General features: G+C 40.7%; 1 protein-coding gene across 3 annotated transcripts; it reads right to left on the reverse strand.

The window, feature by feature from the left end:
• IP6K2 (inositol hexakisphosphate kinase 2) lies at window positions 1-23,280 on the reverse strand. 3 transcript variants are annotated; one of them, XM_067303718.1, is made up of 6 exons: window positions 23,170-23,280; window positions 7,115-7,414; window positions 4,756-4,978; window positions 3,788-3,963; window positions 2,207-2,382; window positions 1-785 (listed from the first exon to the last, which is right to left on the reverse strand). In XM_067303718.1, exons 2-6 carry the CDS (start codon window positions 7,314-7,316, stop codon window positions 288-290), a joined length of 1,275 nt encoding a protein of 424 aa, XP_067159819.1. In that variant the 5' UTR covers window positions 7,317-7,414; window positions 23,170-23,280; the 3' UTR covers window positions 1-287. The 3 variants fall into 3 exon arrangements, with proteins under 3 accessions (XP_067159819.1, XP_067159818.1, XP_067159820.1); XM_067303717.1 differs by lacking the exon at window positions 23,170-23,280 and adding an exon at window positions 22,563-22,652; XM_067303719.1 differs by lacking the exons at window positions 7,115-7,414; window positions 23,170-23,280 and adding an exon at window positions 5,089-5,230.
• Window positions 23,281-23,694: the final 414 nt, after the last annotated feature.

Consider the following 23,694-nt stretch of genomic DNA (forward strand, 5'->3'; position numbering starts at 1 on the left):
TTACAATGAACAAAAAGAAGTTTATTGGAACGTATACACACAGGGATAACAGAGGTATCTGAGTAATCAAATATGGAATGTTTAAGAAAGTTAAAATAAATAAGGATACCAAGTTTTGCCAGTGCTAGGTCCAGCACCAATGTAAGTAAATGCCCTCTGAACAAGTCTGACTCTGTTGGGACCATCCCTGTAGAGTCTGTAAAGATTCCTACCACCAGAAAGTGGCCAGTAATTCTGGAATACAAAGAGTCACTATAGTGCTTTCTACTGATGTGCATTCAAACTGTTTATTCGCTACTTTCGTCTCTTATTTCTTTAATAATATCTATTAAGTTCTGGAGTCCAAAAACATAACCCGTGTCTTGGCCCTCATGCACCACGCTATCTTCTCCATAGTATTTGCAGGTTGTGTGGGCAAAGTCTATCATACGGACATCAACAGTACTAGCAGTTGGTTTGTAGGCATATGCTCCTGCTGATTCATCTGAAGATTCCTCTGAAAGGTCCTCCAAGTCCTCTGGGTCTGAGTCAACAGCAACTTCCTGCCTTTCCTTTCCATCATAAATGATCAGCAAGGAGCTAGAATAGAAGCGGTAAGACTCTTGTTTTTCTAAGACAGATTTGAGTTCAGTCAGTTTTTTAATAACAGATTCAAAGAGTTCCCTGCGCAGGTATTTGCCATTATGAAAGAACTGGTAAAGTGCTTCTTTAAATCCTTGGACTGAGAGTTTTCTTCCATGGTACTTATTCATGAACATTAGCTGGCCAGTGCCTGCCTGGTAGACCTATATATACAAACACACACAAGAGAAGAAAAAAAAAGTTTAAACTGTCAGTAACACTGACTCAAAGCCCTGAAGAAAAGACATGCTATGGAAAGCTTTTACAAGATGACTTATTTGTCTCAAAATTGCTCTTGCACAGTTACAAGAACTGTTAGCAACAACAGACCCAGCAGTATCTATGGAACTCTGAGGTACAGCGGAAATGGAAAATTCCTTCAATTTAGACTTGAGCTTTTCCACTTGGAACATAAGAATGAGGAGTTTAAGTGAGATTAGGAAAGCTGTGGCCAAGATCCCCAAAGTCAAGTTACAACTTGCACCATAGCCACTCTCATTCAGCTCATTATCTGCCTCCGCTCACGGGCATACCAGACTGATTCCCAGAATGCTGAGCTCTAAGTGACAACACACACTCTTATACAAAACTAAGGTGTGCCCCAGAGTCCTCTGTATTATCCTTCAGGAAGGCTCCTTCCTATAGGGGAGTGTTCTGTACATCACATAGGTCAATAATGCCCGAATACCTGGGTCAAGGACCTGTAAGCAGAAAAAGTAAGGATTACAGGTCCCTCCACAGTTCTTCCTGGTTTTCCAGTACAGGTTTATACTGAGAAGATGAATAGACAAACAGGCCCCACTCAAACCCCAGAACTGCGGTTAAAAATGCAGCTCCCATACTTCAATTTCTGCCTCATGCTTTTTTCTGAACTTAAGCAGCAACCTGAACACCAAACATACAAAAAGTCATGCTGTGGAGCAAGTCCGAGCAAACACTGCTGGCATTCTGGGAATCTACTGGATGGGAGGAAAGAGGCTTCAAAAAAAGCCTCAAAAGTAAACAAGTTGTTTCCCTCTTGTCACTCCAGGAATGCAGAAGCATGTAAACAAAAACATAGGTGAAAGTCCATGCAATTTTATCTCCTTATTTGACCACCAGTCGTATCACATTTACCAATCCACTTCTTGTCTGCACTTTGCAACAAGTCTAGTTTTAGCAGTGAAAGGTCTACGGCTTTTCCAAGTCTCCAAAACAAAACTGACTGTTAATATTTTGGCAAATTTCCACATGCTTTATTCAAAGTGCATGTGTCAGTAGAACCTCCTTCCAATTATTTCCTATGTTATCTTAAGATGCTAATCAAATCAGTAACTTTACTACAGTTTTGTATCGCTTTTATGGTGAAGGAATGTGTCTTCTTGCTCAGAGAATGCATTCACACTGTGATGCAGAGTGTGCTGCAGATTGCTCCTGCACATGATGCCATCTTCAACTAATTAGTGATACTCTCAAGCCTCATTCACTCTCCCTGAGGAAAATAATCTCAAGCACAGTGACACATGGGATGACTACATCAGCCAAAAACCACTAATAGAAACAGGTACAAGTCTGTTGCCCTGCATATAACCCATTTTCCTCTTACCTGCATGCCACAAACTCGGACCCCAATAACAGCCGATGTACTCTGCTGACACTTGCGAATCTGATTAGCCTTTTTCTCTTCTGATGCATCATCTCCATGCTGTCGGGTTCCCATCTTAAGGTCCAACACACACGGTACTTCGTATCGAGACGTTAGGTTCTCCAGCAAAATAAATTCTGGTTAGTTAAGGAACAGTCCTTACGATGAGGAAGACACATTTTAAAACCATTATCACAGCAAATTTTATAGTGCCAAAACCTTAAATTTAAGGGATCCAGTAGCCTATCAAAAATTACAGCTACCTGCACTTGGCATAAAATAGAGTGGGCATCTCAAGTCCAGTTTCACTGCTCTCTAGTGAGGATAGGTGAATTTCCACCTTTTAAGCAGAAAAATCACCAGGGTCACCTTTTCAGCTCAGTTAGGTCTCGTCAATCCAAAAGCCCACCTTATTATTTTCCAATAAATATCCAGAAATATAATCAGGCACCTGAAGCACAGAACTGGAATTACTTCCTGCCTAGCAAGAGACTCCTTACTTTTCTGTGGGAAATCATGATTCTGTATGCCTCAGTTCCCACTCAAAAAATAGGGAAGCCTTTTCACAACATCTCTAAAACACAGAAGTTCAAAACCACTTCAGAACATCAAGTATTACTGTGCTAAAGATATCATACATTGCCATTTAGATAATTTAATAATCATTTACAGTGACATAAGGAGGATACCAGCATGAAATATTTTCCGTTGTTTAGAACAGTTTTATTATTCAGAGGTGTTTCAGTAATCCATTCACCAAAACACCTCATGCATGAGAATTTACTTAACTAAGATATTTGCTTAACTATAGATATTAAGATTTTTGCAGTATTTATCAGTTGTATCCAAGCCTGTGTAAATAAGATCTCATTTTTCATATAGCAGGGTGGAAAGGCTCAGGGTGGAGATGTTTGCCTACAGTTCCAGAACACAGAAACAGTCTGTTTCAAGTTTCAGACAGTTACTGGTTTTGTGTTCTTCATGCTCTAAACCTAGATAACAGTTTAGATTCAGCTTCCCTTTATCAAAAGGGCTTGTCAAAAAGAAATTGCTAGAAGCAGACAAGTCCTCATATCAGAACAGACTATGATCTATATTTAAAGCAACAGTTAGAAATTGCTCTGAAGGGAAAGAGGAAGCTAGTTTTTAGGTCAATACTGAAAACAAGTATTGATGGCTCTTGCAAAGGAAAAGAAGTGGCAGAACTCTCTTCCTTCGAAAGCTTCCATTAGCAAACTGGTTTTGTGGAAGATTCCAAATGCAGTATGCTATAAAACTTTTCTACTAATCAATTCACAACTTGTATGTTTGAATTAAATTACTTGAACTTCCCAGCATAGCTACTTCATTATGTACTAGAAAAGCCCATGTTCCACAAGGGCTGGCAATCCCTTCAAAGTCACTAAATAAATCATGGCTTCAGGGAGTCTCTTTGGATTACAGTTAGTCTGTGTTGTACTTTTATCTGACACACACATCCAAGAAATAAAAAGCAGAGCCCTACTCATTCCATTGTCATGGGATATTTTCAGGAAAGGATACTATATTGATTCCGGTGTTTTGCATTTTCCTTCATCCGCTGTAACTGCTGCTGATGACATTTCATACTCCAAGGATTATGGTGTTTAAACTGTGAACTGACATTTCCTTTTTTCTCTACACTGTAATACAAGACTTCAGATTTCTTCAGCCACTCAAATTCTTCCTCTAATTTGTGACTAAAAAACAGAACAAAGCAGCAAGTTAGAGGTCAAATTGAAAAAAGCAAGCACTTTAAAGGAGCTGTTGTTTTAACTTTACAGACTATTTTGCTCTCCTTCACTAACAGCTAGCATAAACCATTATTTTATTTTCTGTATGTCTGGACAATTTGCCCATCAGTAATATTTCAACCTTTGTAAAGCCACTTCCGTATAATATAAACTAGCATCTAGCCAAACATGTTACAGAGTATGGCATGTAGTAATTCTATTTATATATATATTTTTTAACCTCTCTGAATTGCTTCCAGAGAAGTAATGCAAGTAGCAACATGCTTTAAGGTTTCTCCCTTGCTAAATTCAGTGTTTTAGCACAGTACATCACAGCTCACATGGTTTACAGTGGGCAAAGTTACATAACAGAAACGAAAGAGAGGGAAAAATTCACCGATAGGAATAAATCAGTATTCCTACAAGAATATGCCACATATAGCATAAGAAAAAAATTGCAGTGATACATCTATTGCATCTTTGCAGGTGTGAAAGCTTCACATGCATCAGAAAACCTTTAATTGACCACGGCAGGGGAGGAGAGGAAGGGGAGAGGAGGTGGAGACAAAAATATCACTGGGCTTAGGACAAATTAGTTTCACTACTGAATCTGACTGCATTGAAGAGGTCAGAAAAAATAAAAGCAAGGAGTAAATGAAAGTTTTGCTCTAGAACTCTAGTTCACCTCCCAGTTTGACAGAAAAAATGCTCTGTACCCTTCAATGCTCTGCATTCCAGTTTCCACCCTACCAAACGTACCTTTTCATTTTTTCTTCTTTCCTATGCTGTCGGACCCATTCCTTAGGTATCTTGTCATTCTCTAACAACATTGTCTTTTTGTTAGTCCATCGCAACAGCTTACTTTTGGGTTCACAGTCAGAATTATCTAAGTTTTCCAAGTTATCATGGTCCCCATTTAATGGATATGCTATTAGACACAAGTTTCCATCTTCATCCTCTTCAAAGCTCACTGACACCACACCTGAAGAAAAAAGGCGATAAACAGTTATGAATTGCTGAAGTGACAAGTAAGCCTTCTGCAACACATGATTTTTACACTAAGAATATAGCAACTTTTGCTTTTTCTCTTACCCTGGTCCTTAGTATATCTTGCCACAGGCCAAAACTCATCTGCCAACCTAACAAATATCAAAACACCTAGACAAAAACGACACCTCACAAAAGACAATTTATCAGGTTGACAAAACGATACAAAAGGTTCTTTTCTCTCTGATGCACAGAGTCAAGCAAGAATCAAATAATAACAGGAGACAATTTCAATTAATAAAGTTTTTATTAATTAAAAAAAATCTGACTGGTCTGACCCTGAGATATAAAACACTTTAACATCTTGCACTGAAAAGTAACCTGCACAGAAAAACACCAAAAGCTTTAAGTTTTGCACGACAGCAAAGCAAAAAGCATTTATCCAAACAAGATTTGGTAATAGATTCCCAGGCAAAAGGAAAGATTTGCAAGCAAAGCAAAACAAGGAATATGTCACATTACAACAGAAACTAGTTCCAAGGCTTCCAGGTAGCATCACCACGTTTAATTATACATTTTCTTCTCCTTTTTGGAATATATTTTATTGATACTGGTTATGCAGCAATCTTGTGAAATAAATAACAAAATGCAATACAAAACAAATCTGACTGTGGTACACAGAAACATGGTGAACCTTGAAAGCATTTTCTCCTCCTCCCCTCAAGAGTCTCTAGAGCACTGCATTGCATTTTAAGAGTCTTAGCGGAGAGCTCTGACAGAAGTGCCCTCCGTGCTATATTAGCAAGTTTCAATGGTTAATGAAGAAGCCATAACAATAGTCTGAATTGGTTTTTAGTTTTAGTTTTCAGTCCTCTCTCTTTATCCTCAAATCACTCAATCTGCACAGTTCTTGCAGCTCATCACTAGGCCAGAGGGGAGAGTTCTCGGCGAGAGACTGGCACTTCTGAGCTGGGCAGGCGGCCGGCTCTGAGACCTACAGTAGCTGGGGCAGGGAGTGCAGAAGCTCTGACTGACAGTCCTGCTGCCACAAAGGAAAGGACAACAGGAAAAAAGGGGAGAGGAGCTAGCAAGTGACCTCTGGCTTTATCCTGGAAAAAAATAACAGAGACGGACCAAGTGAGGCCCCTTACCCCTAAATCCCTCCCCACACTTCCCAAAAAAGCCAGGTACGCTAGTAGAGTTGTTCTATTACATTTTGAAAAGAATCATTCAAAGGTCACATTTTCTTCAACAGTCCAACAGAACTTGTAGTGAGCTATGTCAAAAGTCTCAGTAAACCTGTAGGGAGCATAACTTTGAAACATCTTCTCTGAGGTCTTCCACCAGTTTCACAACAAACAGTATGCAAAACTTGGTCACCCATACTCGGTTGTTTAAAACAATATGCTTTAAAAAGCAACCCCATTAAAAAAATGCTTCAGACATTATTTATTAATCACCAGGCAGCAGCTCATGGAATAATGAACAGAAAGAAAATATTTCTGTTAACTAGCGCAATGCTTAGGAGAACTGGAATTTCCACTCCTACATACCATCTGACTCAGCCTCATCACGGCTACTTGATCCTTGCCTACCTAAATGCCACAAACTTTAATTTCCTTAATGGCAACAACAAAACTGCAAATATTTAACACTACACTTCACTGACATTTATTTACTGTGATCAAAATGAGAGTCAGAGGACAAATCCAAAAACAAAAGAAACCACAGCTAAGCTTACACAAAATGTTGTCAACCAATCTTACCAAGTCCCTGTAAACAAACATTAAACAAGTGTCAAAAAATATTAGAAGTTCCACATAAATAAAAGCAGAGCATTACTGAAAACATTTACAAGCTGTTAGCTACTTACCTGTGCCTAAGGGAGATATATGGGCTATCACCAGCAGAGCTGCTCTACTCTAATGCTGTTAGTCAGCCCAAGCACCAACTTGACAAGCATTTCCACCCTGTATCTCCACAGCCTGCCTCAGACAACATCAAAATACATGAAAAGAAAACCCTAAAATCTCTTCCACATAGAAGAGATTTCAGAGATAACAGAGAGCACAGCATGCTTGCATTTACAGAAGGAAAAAGCCCAACCCCATTCTAAGGTTTGGTAACTTACCCTCATATTGCGGAGTGAATTTACGCATTTCTGTTGGGAGAGTCTCATAGAACTGGTGTTCCCTCTGAATAAGGGGTTTACAGATGATCTTGTCGTTAAACCGGAGGACACAGGAGTGCCCTCCGACCTGGTGGACAAACGGTTCGAGCAGGACTCCCTTGGAATAGTGCTCCACTTCCATAGCTCCAAATGCTGGGCTCATCCTTGTAGCACATTAGACAGAGGAAGGTGACAGTGGTGAAGGCACTTCAGAGCCACAAGTCTCCGAGATCTGAAGGCGTGTATTCCGACTCAAAAAGTCTGTTAAAACAAATACAACAGAAGGCCTGGCCGTCAGCCTCCGGGAACACTGGCGGCGGGGTCAGCACGGCTCGCAGCGAGCGCCGCCGGCCGCGCGCGGGGAGCCAGGAGCCGCTCACTCGGCGGTGGCTGAGTGCGGGCGAGCGGCGGGCGCGGGCAGCCAGGCGCAGGCGGCGGGCGGCACCGCCCAGCGCGCCGCAGCCACTGGGAGCCGCCGTGGGGCGGGGCGAGGGGCGGGGCGAGGGGCGGGGCGAGGGGCGGGGCCGCCCAGCGCCCGCCCAGCGCGGCCACCTTCAGAGGGCAAGCAGGAGGCAAAACCCTGCGCTAGGCCGCCCCCTTCCCCCCCCCCCGCTTTTTAAATATTCATCACAAGTGCGAACAGAGGCTAAAATACGCTTAAAGCCCTCCGATGTATGTTCACAGCACCAGATGGAATCATCTCCCCCTCCCTCGCGTTGAACGTTAACGAAACACACACGCTAAGTCAGCCGAAGAAAGCAGTAATTAAAAATAAATTTACAATTCATACTTTCTAGACAGCAACATCAATCACAAAAATCTACTGAGGCCCGGGCTGGGCAATTACCTCGCTTGTTTATTCACAACAGCGTGCCAAATACTTAAAATATTCATAGATACTAAGTTTTCAGATGAAAAACGTATGACTAAGCCGCCATTCTCCAAGACCTTATTTTTGCATATGTACAGCTGGAGGCAGTATTTCATACAATCTGGTTGGATAAGAAGTATCTGTTATTATGTCCCTATGACTTCATCCCACTCAATTCTGGCCAGTTTCCAGTTTCATGCAACTTGTGCTTTGATATGCAATTAAAACAAGAAAGCTAAAAAAAACCCATGACTGTCTCGATCTGTGCCTTTCGGTAAGTTTTTAAGTTGAGTTGCTCTAATTTTAGACCCAAGCTTTAATGATTAACTTTTTGCATCTAAAAACAACCTTATGCTTATTTTGTCTGAAGATCATTACACGAACAATAATGCACTTAATTCAAAGAGACTACAAAGTGTTCTAGGTCACAGGTCTATTTTTATTTGTCCTCCTTAGATATTTAACGGCTTTATATTAACTTTAAAAGCAGAGAACTGCAGGCTTAAAGCAATGGTGCTAACAGAAGTATAAATGCCTACAGTATACCTCATACGTAAGACATTAATCGAATTAAGCAACTAAACAGCTTAAAGAAACAACAGGTCAATCAACTGAACTCCAACTCCTGGAATGTTTATCTGCAGCTGAGGATAACAGATCAATATTGTTTTACCCACCACACTCAAGCCAGCTTTCCCCCCCACCCCCTTTTTATTTAATAAAGAACTACTTTAAAAAAAACCTCAATTACTGAATGCAGAAACCAAGACTTGCAGCGCCTCTACAGGAATATGGAAAATTTCATCTGGGATAGTATTTCCCTAAAACACTCTTTTCTGATATTCTAGTTGTATTTTAAGATTAGTGCAAAAATCAGTAAACTTTCCTTCTCTATTTGCACTGTTATTCTAGTATTTTCATAATGTAGCTACTATATGCCCAGAGAAGTTTCTCATCTACCCTAATATCAAGAACTTGACAACTTAGAGAAATATGGCTTTAAAAACTCTCGATTTCACCCCAGACACAAGCCATTTCCAAAATCTATTCAACTATAATCAAGCTAAGTGACACTGCAGTGCCGGGAAAACCATGGAAACCAACATACCCTTGTCTGACCTCAAATACGAGATGATCTAATCAATCTCAGCAACAGCCATAGCCAGAAGGTGGCACTGTCAGTGCCTGAGTCACAGTAAGTTTCAGAATACATCTGCTAGACATCTCCCCACAGTAACCACCCACTTCAGTGGAGGGCCACATTCCTCTCTACATTTACTCAGTCAACTGTAAGTTCATTTATCAGCAGATCTGAAACATATTTCAAGCTTTCACACATTAACAAGCCACATTAGTTCCCAAGAACAGCTCTCACTGAGTTACTTCCATTGGCCACTAATAAAATTTAAAGCATCAATTTGTATTTGTATAATGCATCAATAATTTTATAAGTTTCAAAGTTTCAAGCAGGATTTCCTACAGCCAGCAATTCCTCCAGCCTTCCGGAATTTTGCTTAATCCTCTTCCACCACATAAGTAAAAGCTTGCCCCCAGAAGAGTTCTGACTTTCACTGGAAGGCATAGCTAAGTATGTACAAGACCCTGCAACGACAGGGCTTTACAGTGGCACGGACACGCTTTTAATAGCATCACAGTACGTCAGCATTTCAAGAGCGGTTCTTGCCAAGACAGCATTACTATTCAGTGGCCACCTTCCTCATTATCCCTCACGTAGAGACCTATTGATGCAGCTGCAGTGATTCAAACTAGAAAGTAGCTTGAAACAAAGCTAGAGAACTGCTTGAAACATCCCTTATCCCTAATACCTCTTGCATTCCCCAAGTCTGGTCAAATTTGCCATATAAGAAAAGCAAGGAAATACTTATTTCAAATTAAGCAGGTCACTTGCTTTAACCAAAACACTTTATCAACAGAAAGTTGTTCATCCTAACAACAACTAGTCCCAGTCCTACTGCATCCTGGTAGGACTAGTTGCAGTCCTACTCCAACACAGATGATACACAACACCTTGTTTTCCCAACACATCTTCAGGGAGCTCATTAGTAGCAGCTCAACTTGTTTTTTTTCATACATGCCTAAGCAGTCTAGAGAATATTTGTACACAGTGCACCATACTCAATTGGCAATGGAATTATCAGGCACAGAATTTCACAGGAATACTCATGCTACTTTGCTACTTCCTGAAAAAGTAAGATCTGAGAATATATCATACGGTGTAACATCCAACTCAACAGCTAATACAGTAAGTTTTTCACAGTTCTGATATTATACAAAGTCTCAGTTATGCTTAGACAGTTTTTTTGGCTAGAGAAGCCAAAGAGAATGCTGCTTCATCCTGAAAAATACTCAGGAAGGGATAAATACCAGCTGAAAAGGGACAGAGAAGCTCACAAGTTAGGCTTTTTTATAGAGGAAAAATTACAAGCATCTGTACAAAATCAAATGCACCATACCTCATCTGCATGACCACAAGGCAAACGTGAATCTATCAAAAGATAAGTGTGTGTGTGTGTGTGTGTACGCACGCGCATGCGGTGGTGGTGGTTGGGGGGGGGGGCTCACACCAGCAAAGATGACTTTACTACAGAGGCATTAGCAAGCTCTTTTTACATTCATCCTCCTAAAACATAGCATAATAGCCAAGTACATTCTTTCTACTATCAGATTTTTGCAGTATATGCTCATGCTGAAAAAGACTGTATTATTACACCAATACACTATAAATCTGTGTGCAAGTGGACTGTTGAACAATGCGTCAGCAAGGAACTTTTTACTCCTTGCTATAAAGCTTCCAGCCAAGCTCCTTATTTGTGCAAAGCAATTTACCGCCTGCCATATAAGCATATAAGCCAATTATGTGCATATGATTTGAACAGACCGACAGTGCTTGAAGCAAGCCCACACGTTCTTGTTAATAATTCATATTTCAGTGAACTTGGCAGGTTTAGTTTGCACTTTGAACAATTACATTTTACCTTTTCAAGGTGGGAAAGCATCGTTTTACCTAACAAATTTAGGTTGTTGTCATGCAATGAGGTGACCAAAGTTGTTCTCACTTGCATACAACATCAAAACAGTTTAAGATCCTACTCAAAAAAACTTGCTTTTTACCATTACCAAACCATTTACCATTTACCAAACAATCAGGATTTGTTTCCTATTTTGGCTCCACTTAATGAGAATTTTGCCACTCATTATCAACAGGACCTGGATCACATTTGCAATGCCTATCAGAAGTGCTCTGCACTGTCTTATTTTAAAATACCTTACTTGCATAAACAGCCTTACAAGTATGTCAAATTGGTTCCATTTCCTGTTTTTATAAGATCATCAAAAGCTTCCAGTGGTAGTGATTTTAAACAGTACAAGCATGAGATAGAATTTAAGGAAAGAAAACAAAGACCTATAACCAGTTCATTTTCAATACTCTTTGGGCACGTAAGAGCACAAAACAGCTGTTTTCAGGTGATTTTTCTCAAATACACAATTCAGGTTCCATGTACCCTGCCCTTCCCCCTCCCCCCACCATGTGCTTTCAAATGCCTTTACTAGTGGCTTTTGTTCAAAGGGTATGTCAGGAAAAAAGAGAAAAATGTATTATCCCTTCATAAGCATCAAGTATTTCAAGAGATAAATCCAATATAAACTTGAATGAACCAAATATAAGTTTGACTACTCACAAATAATAATTAGCATGACTAATATCATTCTTAAACTAAGAAGCAAAAGATGTGTAAAACCCAAATCTGTAAAATGGAAGCAACATGTAAAGACAGCATTTTATTCTCAGACATTCACGTGTCACAATGACTATCCAAAGGATACCACAGTGAACTCGTGTTTTGACAAAACTCAGACCTAATATTAATCTCAGGTGATGGCATTCTTTGAGAGGTGTTTCATGTCATTATAGCTTCTTGACTTAGTCCCACATGTAATTGCATTAACGAAAGCACCCTCTGGAGACCACAGCTCTCGGTTAACAGCTCTTCCCTTCATAACAATCTCACAAAAGTAATACCTTTTCCCAAAACCTTGTTAACAGCAGAACTGCTGAGAAAGAGCTGCCCTCCTAATCAATCTGTTTGTTAAAACAGGGGTCTCCAAACTGCAGACTTTTACTTTGGGTGGCAAATTGTTTTTAAACATTCACTTTAGTGGCTGTTTGGCTCATTAATTGAAGTTACTCTAGTGTGTTCTGCTACAAAAATTCTTCCTAAGACTGGAATCCTTCAGTATTTAGTCAGCTGCCTTAAAACAGTATCGGGAAGAAAAGTTAATTACATTTTAAAGATGAACTACATATAGATTAGGGAGCAAGGCCTGGTACAATAACTGCTTCTCAGTCTTAATGGAAAAAGGTCTCTACACTCATTTATCACAACTGTTTCAATAGTTTCCTAAATTTCATGGGGCATTATACCTCTAAATAATGTATGATAATTCCCTACCTTCCCCCGCCCCAAGTCTTTCAAAACTTTTATAGTAACAATATAACTAAGTTTAAACAATAAAAGCTAGAGCTTCTAAGCTCTTATCTCATTAAGGTAGAAGTGCTGAGTCTACATAATAATGTACCTATACGAATCCTACAGTTTTGGAAGAAGCCTTAAAAGGAGCCTTAAATTTTGTATGATTACATGAAACAGACACTTTTTCTGGTAACAGTATTTTAGGAAAAAGTTCCATCACAGTATAAGAGTACATCGCAATTGTCAATCACCAGAATTTTATTTTTGTTATAAACAAAAAAGTTCAGTTCCTCAAAACAAGTAATGCAAATTTAATACAGTAGATTTAATAGCTTTCAGTATGGGGTGGGGGGAGAGCAGGGAAGCAGTGTCATGTTGTCACACAGGGAGAGATATCACAGGTAAGCATATTGCTTTTTACTTGTCTGATTTTTCATTTTTCCTAAATACAAGAACAAAAACATGACAAAAGGCAGCAGCATGTTGTAGGTCTTTGCAGCAGTCTTTGAAGTTGCTTAACATCTGGAAATACACAGACCCATAAGATATTTCAGAAAACTACTGAATTAAGCTCAATTTAAAAGAAAAACTAGAGTGGGGAAAAAATGGCTCTTTTTATCAAGGATAACTTTAAACCAAGTGGCTGTGAAGGTACATACTATTTTGTTATATATAAAAACTGGGAAGAGAAAAAAAGAGGATGCTGAGCTACATGTTTCTATGCCAGGCAACTTATTTCTGCTTTTCTGTAGCAAATCAATCAATATAATGATCATTAAGGTGTCTCCACATGACACATACTCAAAGATGAGTAAGCATGAGGTTTTATAAAAATACCCAGCAAGGAACATTTACAAATCCAAGAGTAAAATACAACTCCTCCACACCTACATATTGAGGCTACATGTGCATTCACTTTCAAAACAGACATACTTCTGCTATAGCCTTCACTGGTAAATCACAAGGGTGATGGAAGTCAGGCACTGTAGTAATGAGTTCATCATAACCACCTACAGATACAAAAAGCCAAAAAAAAATTAGAGCAAATTTTTCTTGTTAAATCAAGGGCACTTAAGCTAGATCAAGGAAAGAAGTCACCTTCTTGTGTTAAAAATGCCAGTAAAGGGTGTGTGGAGGGGGTGTTTGACAGAGCCATCCTTATTACTAATGGCTGCCAACTGCAGCAACACACTGCTATAGCTTGGAACAGAGAGAACTTCTCCAGATAAAAGGGGAAACAAATTCCTTGAACAAATTTATGTTATTACAGAATTATACATGAATTCATGCACAAGGTTTCTGCAAAACATGTTTGCAAAATTTTTGGAAAAGTGACAGAGCTAACCGGACAGTGGTCTCAGTGTAACACATCTTCAGAAATACTAAACAGTTACAAAAATTTTGGGATGGTCTAAAACTACAATGCAGTAAAGAACATCCTGACATATCCTATATTCCTCTGAGGATATTAAATCAGGTATATCACCTAAAGGTGCTCTTCTAGATCTTTTATTCTACTGCAAGGAGAGGATGGATGGTCCAACATTGCGTACAGCAGTCAAGGACTCATAACGGCTACATTCAAGACCCTATTCTGCTACAAACCTCCCAAGAAGGTGCAAAAGTCAGCACCTTTTGACAAGATCCCTATCTGTAAGGAGAACATCAGGCTTTTCCTATTCAATAGGAATTTTGATTATAATATGCAAATGAAAGATGAGGCACTCTGATGCTGACAAATGTATAGAAAAATGTACTATTTCAGCAAATAAAACAACTTTTTTTTGTTAAACTAGCAACATTTGAGCTATCTCCTTTTGCTCTCTAAACAAGGAGTTCTAATTCTGTTTTCTTTTAAATATAACCTGAACCAGCAATAGTCACTATGAGAGGAAAAAATCCTACGCCTGTAAGGTTAACAGAGCAGCTGCTGAGCCACCTCTCGTAGAAAATATCTGCAAGACTTTTGAATATAACTTTAACAGACAAAACTTCCAAAGAACTACAGAACATTCATATATCTAAACATAACATACATTAAGGGAGCAAACAGTTTAAAAAAAAATCTCAAGGTGCATTTATATGCTTTTTTTTTTTAAATAAACAACTATTATATCTATCTTCCCTAAACTAGTTCTACATTATTAGGAGAATTCCAGTTCCCCCAATGCTTCGTCATCCTTCAGTAACAAAGTGTCTCCAACAGCTTCTAGCTTTCTCTTAATAGAAGCATGTACAGCAATCAATGACGGTCACTCAGCTCTAGGAAGGTATTTCTTAAAACAATTCTGAAGTGATCAATCATGTCAACACAAGTAATATTTCAAGATACCAAGAGAGCAACAGTTTTCAGCTTTGCCTATACTATTTGTAATCTGTAAGCTTAACAGCTACATATACAAAACTCCAGACAGAAATGCCAGTTTTACCTCTCAAATAAAGCTGTTTTATCTCATTAAAACAAAAACAAAGACAAGTTATAGGTTAAGTATACCCACTCAGAAAAGAACATGCAAGTTTGACCCATGTATTTTTCCAAGGATTGTGTAATTTAAGAACTCATCTCTTTTCCAAGAAAAGAAATGCCATGGAAATTAGAAAACCTGAACCAGAAAAATCTAAGCTACTTAAACTTCCTATTTAGAAACTGATCCATCTTAAAACAGTATTCTGGCACTAGCAGCTAAAAACACCAGTTGCTATAAAAAGACAATACTGCCCTTTGTCACAGACAAACCAAAATAGCATTCAGCCTTTAATCTTCTGAAAATACAACAGCAAGAGCTAGACTGTGTGGATTACACATGAAAAAGTGTTATTTAAGATATGAAAAAAACAGAAATTCAAGGATTAAAATAAACCCATGACTATGCCTTCCTCATTATCATGAATTTAGTAGTCTGGTAACTGTATTTCTAACCGTTCAATAAAATAAGGTGATATCTTTGTAACTGACCCTTGAAGTTGCGAACAAGTTGCCACATATAAGAAGTTGCTAAAGAGGAAGACTGACAAGTTTTGCTCAAAGGTCACATTCATTTAGCTAGATGAAGTTTTCTTCTGCCTGTATTCCCTTCAGGTATCTTTCAGAACAGTTTTCAAACCAGAAGCACTAGTGCTGCACAGCACAAGTTTGTTTAAATTAAGCTTAGATGGCCAAATCCTACAATCCAGCCTAGCTCATTGAACAAAAGTTTCCAAAGGAGCACAAAGATCATCTACAAATAAACCATTCCTGGAAGAACAGTACCAACAACCCACATCAAATATTTCATGCATCCCATTTATATGTGTGTATTCATGTATCCCATCAACATACTCCTTCAGACAAAGGACAGTGTTTTTTTTTTTTAAATAGATACTGGTCAAAAGCAGTCCAGAAGAAAGGAGCCAAAAAGACTTCAAATGTCTGTCTACAATTTAAACTGGGATTCTGAGGCTTTTAAGCTTTATCTCTGATGATCACGATAGATGGAGCTTGTGCTCTAGAACAGCTAAGGTTCATGAGATGCATTTAGCGTACCTTTTAAAATTGTATTTCTGGTTCATAATGTATCAAATGACTGAAAACACACCTTGAGTCAAATAACACAACCTAGACTTGCATTTTAAAGAGAAGAGTTTACAGGATTTAGTGATTTTAAGCACTCTTCTTTCCCGTTCCACACTTGTTAAAGGTATAATGAAAACAAACTAAGACCTTGAACATATGTCTCCCTCTGGGATGACTCAGTAATTACTGAAGTTCAATCCCAAAACATGAGGAAGAATAATTTCACTGTGTTTCCTGTTAAACTGCAGCAGATTGCACAAAAGCAGGTAAGGACAGGAGAGGAGTTTTACAAGAATGACTTAACATGGCACAACAAAGCCAAAGGAAAAGAAGTAAATGCTTCTTATAGTAACCATAACTCATTTGGGACACAATTTCTCCCTAAAAAGAGGGACAAGAATCTTGTATACAAGCACACCTGCATAATACTTCAAAAATGCCTTTTTTTTAAAGCATTATGTATTTCATGTTTTCATCTTTCTGTGATCTCAGTATACCATCTGGAGCCAATTACAGGCTTACCATAACAATCACTGTCAAAGAATTAATACATTTTAATCTCAGTTTATATATTTGATCAGCAGTATGAAACCACTTGAAAAAACTTATCAATTTCAATAATCTATAAAAGGAAGCTTTCACAGGAGCTTGACTGCATTGTTTACATCTCTGAAAGCTGAAATACATTCAATAATGAAAAATATCTTGTTTTATTAGCTCATGTAATAGGACACAACTACAGTGATTCTTATGCTCTTGTAACACATTTGCTGCTTTTACAAGAGGTTTTAAAAGCAGCTAGTGATTCTATACCACAAGCAAGTGTGGTTGGCACAACTGTCTTCAAAAAGAAACTAACGATAACCAAAAAGCGAAAACTCTGACAGGATGACTGCTGACAATCAATTTTCTCTTCCAAAAACTGCAATACAGCACCATCCATCTTGTGCTCATGTCCCAGTTTAGTATTTCTGAAAAATGGCACACTTGAAAAAACTCATCTCAGGGAGAAGTCAAGCTTATGAAAGACCATTTTATTCTTTGGAAGCAAACTGGGCACAGTGATGTTAAATCATTACTTACACTTTAAACACAAGAAATCACCGTTCAGAATTTAAGGTTAAGTATTTCAAAGGCTTTGTTTCAACAGGAAAATTGAAAGACAGTCCTTCTCTCACCACTCACCTCACTGCTACTCAATCCGTATTTATTCCATTCACCCCTTACCATTGAGAGACTGCTCATCTGCATAAATTCTGAAACGATTCTCCAAAAACATTGTCCTCTCCTCATATAGAACTAGACCCTTGGTTTAACATTCAGACTTCTGTTTAGAAAATTGACCAATTATACTAAGCCAGATCCAATTTTTTTCCCAAATTTAAACAGATTCCTAATCACCTAAAGCTAGTTAATCCATCAATTTAACCTCATACCTCCATTAAATTAATGCAACTTTCTGAAAGAGCTAACACCACAGAAACATCAAGATGTTTAGCATATCAGCAGTTTCACTCCTCACCTTTGTAATAAGGAGCTATGTTCATCTAATTAATGTCACAATTAAAAAATTGCCATCATACTGTCTCCACATATCCAGAGTACAATGCACATAATTTATTCTTCTTTTGGAAAAGATATGGAAAATGTAAAAGAGCAACTGTTAAAAGGAAGTGGTTGTCTTCAATAAACATAAAATTAGGCAGCACCCACAGTTCCTGATATGGTTTCAGGCACTTTAGGAATTTTCTGCATCACAATACTGCATTGCTATTTAGGTATTCTAGTCGAAGATCTCTGTGCTTCAAAAAAATAAAATTAACATTTTTTTGCCATGCTCATTCTAAGAGACAGACTCAACAGTACTAATGATAGTGGTCTTTTTTTCAGCCAAAAAAAACAAAAACAAAAACAAAACCCCCCACATTCCTAGCTTCTTGCAAGCATGGTTTTCTGGAGAAAGACAGCCTAAATAATTCTATCTTCTGTCCTTGAGTTTGTCCACTCCAGATCTCAACAATCCAGGACATCACTGGCCAGTGTCAGCATGTCATCCAATTTTTGCTAGTTCCTTCCAACATTCTAGATGTCAACACAGCAGGATAGACAAGATGGACCAAGACACACAGTACAACTGAAAGGCTACCATGTGAATTCAGCAATTACCTGTTCTGTTTGGCCTAATACCAGGTTAATCAGCACATACCTAGTTCCAAATCAGCCACAGCATGTGTGCCATCTCTTGTCCACCCATTCATCATAGAACATCCTTCAAGAACACAGAGTTTGTCTTCAAACAGAACTCTGAGTGATCAAAATCACTTTGAGCAAGCCTTTATTCTTCCAGTAAAAACAGTGGAAAACCGGGCACAAAACAGCTCCAGCTACTTCTAGTAAAAGATTATCTTCCATAAGCACCAACAACCTAGATGCAGGGTCATCATGGATTGAAAGTTAAGTGTCTGACAACCAGTATATTGAGAGAGTTCCTTCTGTATCTATTACAAAGATTATCAGCACCTTACTCCAACACACCCCATCTTTCTGAGATGGATTCAGGACCTCAAAGACTTATTACAACACAAGTCAAGAAGTTACAAAAACTTTCAGTGGTTATTTCATGCCCCTAGACACCAGATTAGTAAACACAACCATAAACAATGTCAGATCTTTATTTGAAGAAATACTGCTGCTTCCACAATGTATGCATAATTTCAGACTTTGCAGGACTAGCAAGTTCTGGCTACTATACCAGACTACATTTTGTCTTAAAATTTTGCGAATTGGAAAAAAGGACAACTATTTTGTAACAAAACAGCTATTATATAAGGTCCAAAACTAGCCTTCTAATGAGGTATTTTAAAAAAATTATAGAAATGCACATCTAACAAATATACCTTAAAATTATGAAATGTAGCCTTTTAATATTTGAAAACTATCCCTACACAGTTTCAATGATGCAATAACCTCGGGCATGACAGAAAGCCAGATAAAAGAATTAGTTACAAAGGAAAAATCCGCTCCCCTGCAATGGAAAATTTTCATCTCTTCAAGCAAGCCACAGAGATGCTTAGCTGGACCTGCGTTGCCTAGATACCAGTCGCAGCTTCTTGCCAGCAGAGAGGAACTAAGCATCAGCAAATTCAACAGCTGGTAAGTAGATGAACTAGATGAGAAGCAGCAAGTTTTTTCCACACGCTAGTGTAAAAAAGTGACAGATTTCATATAATGGTTCTAACCCACACTCACCAGATACACAAGAATCAATAAGAATATAAAACATCCATTAGCTCTTAACAATACATCAAACTCCAAGGTACTTAGCTCTTACCTCCACACTTTAGACACAGTTACAGTAGTACAATCCATTCAAGTTAAAACTGTATTCAAAACTCAATTTAGAGAACGTAATACTAACATGCTAACAACATTATTATTTTTTTAAGTTCCTGCCATTTCAATCTTTTGATCCAGTATGTGAACTTTCAGAATACATTCCTAGCCATAAAACAAGCTCTGTATTTATGCTTTGATATATAAGCACTGAGCAACCCAATGTATTTCATCAAAACGAAAGTCATACCTTGGCCTAGCATTAAAAGCCACATCAAATCATACTTTCCTTCAAAACCTTGCCCACACCATAACTGCCCCTAGTCCTTCCCACCCTAAGTACAGTGTCACCAGGCAAGATAGTATCACAAACATTACTAAGGAGACACGTGATTTGCACATTATGGATTTGGAACTGTTCCAGAGTTTGGTGACACACTGATTATGCTTGTGAAACAGCACATCTGGCTTCCTAGAGAAATTACTGGAGTTATCTCCTTACTTCCAACCACCATCAAAAGAGAATTATTGACAGTCACTGTTATTTAATACCAGTTACTCTAAAATTCCCAAATTTCACCCAACTCAACTCACAAAGTATTCAGACAGTAAAGAACTTAAAGTTATGAAGAGTGACTACTGCTCAATTTATCCCTTTTAGATGCAACATCCTTGTTGAGTTTCTATGCATTAGTACAAGCAGTTTTTTGATCATCATCTTGATGACATATACTTCCCATCTCTGCCTATTCACAAACCAAAATATTTGCAGTCCATAGCACCATATCCAACAGACTGAGGCACTCTTATGAGAAGGTTTCCCCACACAGACATTTTTGGGAAGAAACTTCTCTCCCCCAAAATATCCCCTCACACTCCCCAGCTGAGCAGAGAACAATTAAAAAGGAGCACCATACCAAACCGTGACCTGGTTGGAAGCCCAGCCGCTGATGGGCAGCTAAGAGTTTCTTTCACTAACATCTTTCCTCATCCTCTATTTTTTCCAGGAGTGCAGGCCCAACAAATCTAAAGCATTTCCTGCAAGCAACTGGTGGGGAAAGGAATTCTGAGAACACAAAACCCAGCTTTCATATTATCTTTCTGACCACTCCCCAGTTTTCCATCTCCTTCCCAAGTTATTGTACCACATGGTTCTGATCATCATCAAGAAGGAAAGACAGCATAAGTTTACATTACTTGTATGACCAAAGCACTGAAGGGAAGTTAACAGATCATTACCTCAAGGAAGCTATGAAAAGCAAAGACAGAAAAGGTAGGAAAACAGCTTTTCAATTAAAATAATGAATATAAATTTATGAAAAGCTACTTTGACAAGTTTAAGCCCCCTCCCCCCAAAAAAGTAAATATGGAAAGGCTGTAATGCTTCCCAAATATTTGTCATTTTTGGAAGAAACACCCCTAGATTCCAACAGTTAAAACATTGGGGTTTTTCCCCCATTTGCCAATATATTTTAATCAAGAAAAAAATATGATAACTACCTGTAAGATGCTAAACAGCCAAATACAAGGGAAACAAGGTATAATTGTTTAATCAGCACCTTAATTGTACATATTTGTGTGTAGCATACATAGGTATATAAACCCAGTTTCCATTCCTAATATTACTGTAAGCCCAAAAGTATGCCAATTAAGCTCAGTTTAAAGAAACACAATTTTCAGCTTCACAAAGAGCTCATTTATAAAGTTATGAGCAGATATACCAATTCTTATACACATTTAAGAGCCTAAAATGACCCCCCCCAATCTATTGTTATTCTCAAACTTCAATTTCTAACTGTAATAGTCCCACTTAATTTCACATGTTGAGTCAATAACATACGCCATGGCATCTGACTGAAAAGTTAAAAAGCCCCACACTCACATTAGCTTTAACATTACAGAGCTAAATATTAAAGCAAAATTCTAATTTCAATATTTGACACAACTGCCACATTGTAAGTGATCCCAGTTGTCAATGAGTATAAAAAGCATGTGGATACTTGATACATTCATAAAATATCTGAGTAGCCACAAGACGTATAAGGCACCATGTCCAAAAAGAAAAAAAAGCTGACTAGAAGTAGAGGGAATTAAATTCCAGTGTATACCAGGAAAGATATCTGTGTTAAACACATGTACCTTTCACAGTGAAATTATGGCCAAGGACATATTCCGGGTGTAACTACCAACAGGCTGTTATTCTGTCAACAATGATAAAATTTATTTTCTTAAACGGAATGTAGATTTCTAAAGTCTCAACCATAAGCGTTTTTTGTTTAGGAGCCTGAGGGCTCCGTGTTAACAAAATATTATGAACCTGTGATGCTTACAAAAGCACAGAACAAGCAATCGCCTAATACTTCTCATTTCACAAAAAAAAAAAAAATGGTGTTCGTGAACAGCACGTCCGCTTACGCAATACATCCTGAAGCATCATTTTTTCATTTTGAAATATTACCGAGCATACGAAACAGACATGTTACCAAGCCTGCAGCACGTCCACGGCCCAGGCAAAACGGAAAACCAACATCTTATGAGGCAGGCAGACGCGATCCTGCGGATGTAACAGCCGGGAAGGGGCGACAGCCCGCTCCCGGGGCACCCGGCCGCGCACCCGAGACCTCCCCGCGCGGAGCCGCGGCCGGCCAAGCCCCACACGGCGCTGGGGCTGCCGCCTACCGCCCCGTCCACACCCCAGGCACCGCTTCCACCACCACCAGGAGGGACGGAGAAGGTGGAAGCGGTGCGCCAGCAGCGGAGATGCTCCGCGGAGTGTCGTCGTCCCCCCCCCGCCCCGCGGAGCGGAGCTGCCTCCCCGCGGGCTGAGCCAGGGCAATAACCCCCCCCCCCCCCGGGAGCCAGAGCCGTGCCCTCTCCCGCCACAAGCCGGGGGCGGCGGCGGGGCACCCCCGCGGAGGGCGGGCAGGCGCTCCCGCCGGGCCGGCACCCACCTCACGCGGCAGGCGGGGCCGGGCCCGCAGAGGCAGGGTGGGAGGGCACAGCCGCGGCGCCAGCGGCAGCCCCCGGGCAGCCCCCTCGGAGCCGACCGCCGCGGGGCAGCCCGGCCCCGCGCTGCGCCTCGCGGAGCCGGGCCGGGGCGGACGGGAGGCCCGGGCGGAGGGAGGGAAGGAGGGAGGGAGGGAGCGGCGCGCCCGTTACCTCCTCTCAAGCCGGCGCCGGCGGCGGCTTCGCCTCTTTTGTTTCTCAGACGTCAAAATGGCGGCGCGGAGCCGGGCCGGCCCTCCCCCACCCCGGCGCCGCGGCCACGCCCCGCCCTCGCGCCCGCCTCCCTATTGGTTCGGCCGGGGCCGCCGCGCGCTGATTGGGCGGCCGCTAACGCCGCTGTTGCTAGGGGAGCCGGGGCGGGCGGCTGGGCACGGGAGGAGGCAGGTGGGGCGCAGGCCCCAAGGGGGAAGGGGGGGTCCAGTGGGGCTTGGGGGGCAGGTGGGGGGCAGATCCCGATGGGGCTTGGGGGGCAGGTGGGGGGGCCCCAGTGGGGTTTGGGGGGCCCCAGGCTGGGGCATCCCTGCCCTGAGCAGGTGGGGGGCAGGTGAGGGCCCCGGGCGGGGTCTGGGGGCAGGAGGAGGCCGCGCGCCCCTTGCGCTGCAGCCGCAGGGCGGTGGGGTGGCCAAGCGCCTACCGAGGGCTTCCTTGTGCCCTGCTCAGCCTCCAGGTGAAATCCTCGTCAAGAAAAGGGAAAAGGGGCCCGCGAGACCGTCCTGCCCGCCGCCGCCGCTTGCCTTGGGGCCTGTTGCTCCATACGCACCGTCTCCTGGAGGTCAGCCCTGGCCAGCCCCGCGACGTGCTGTCCATTCGCTCGCTGCTCAGCCGCCCACGCTCGTCGCTGAGCCTCAGGCCTCCATCCAGACGCTTTCAGGCTCCCTCCAGTTGTGTGCAGATTCAGTTACGTGAGGCAGGTCTGGTTTCCTCTTCCTGTGCCTGTTAATGATCTTGAACTAGTCGCGTCTCCTTTCCTTGCGGGCCGCAGCGGCAATCGATAGGGCTATCATTAAATTTGCCTTCGTCCCTGCTCTAAAGCAGCTCATCTCTGTGCTGAGCAACACATGCCCTTTAGCTGGGACGTTTCGGGGGGGCCTGGCTGCAACGGTGCTTGCACCGCTTCCGCTGAGCAGAGCTGCGCCCTCCCTCGCGATCCCACTTCCGAGGAGAGAAGGAGCAAGAAAAAGCAAACAGCTAGCCCTCAAAGCAGGGAAGAATCACAGGAACATATGTGCGAGCTCACTCATTAGTTCTTCTTTTCTATTTTTACACCACTTAAAAATCTTATTTA

The sequence above is a fragment of the Apteryx mantelli genome, chromosome 12 (genome assembly GCF_036417845.1).
Source record: "Apteryx mantelli isolate bAptMan1 chromosome 12, bAptMan1.hap1, whole genome shotgun sequence".
Lineage (NCBI taxonomy): Eukaryota > Metazoa > Chordata > Aves > Apterygiformes > Apterygidae > Apteryx > Apteryx mantelli.

Bases quoted from the DNA above. Each gene is read 5' to 3' on its own strand.
- IP6K2 (XM_067303718.1), bottom strand. From the start codon at position 7,316: ATGAGCCCAGCATTTGGAGCTATGGAAGTGGAGCACTATTCCAAGGGA. The intron at 4,979-7,114 runs GTAAGTTACCAA...TTTTTTCTTCAG, and splicing joins ATTCACTCCGCAATATGAGG to GTGTGGTGTCAGTGAGCTTT. The intron at 3,964-4,755 runs GTACGTTTGGTA...TCTGTTTTTTAG, and splicing joins AAAGAAGAAAAAATGAAAAG to TCACAAATTAGAGGAAGAAT.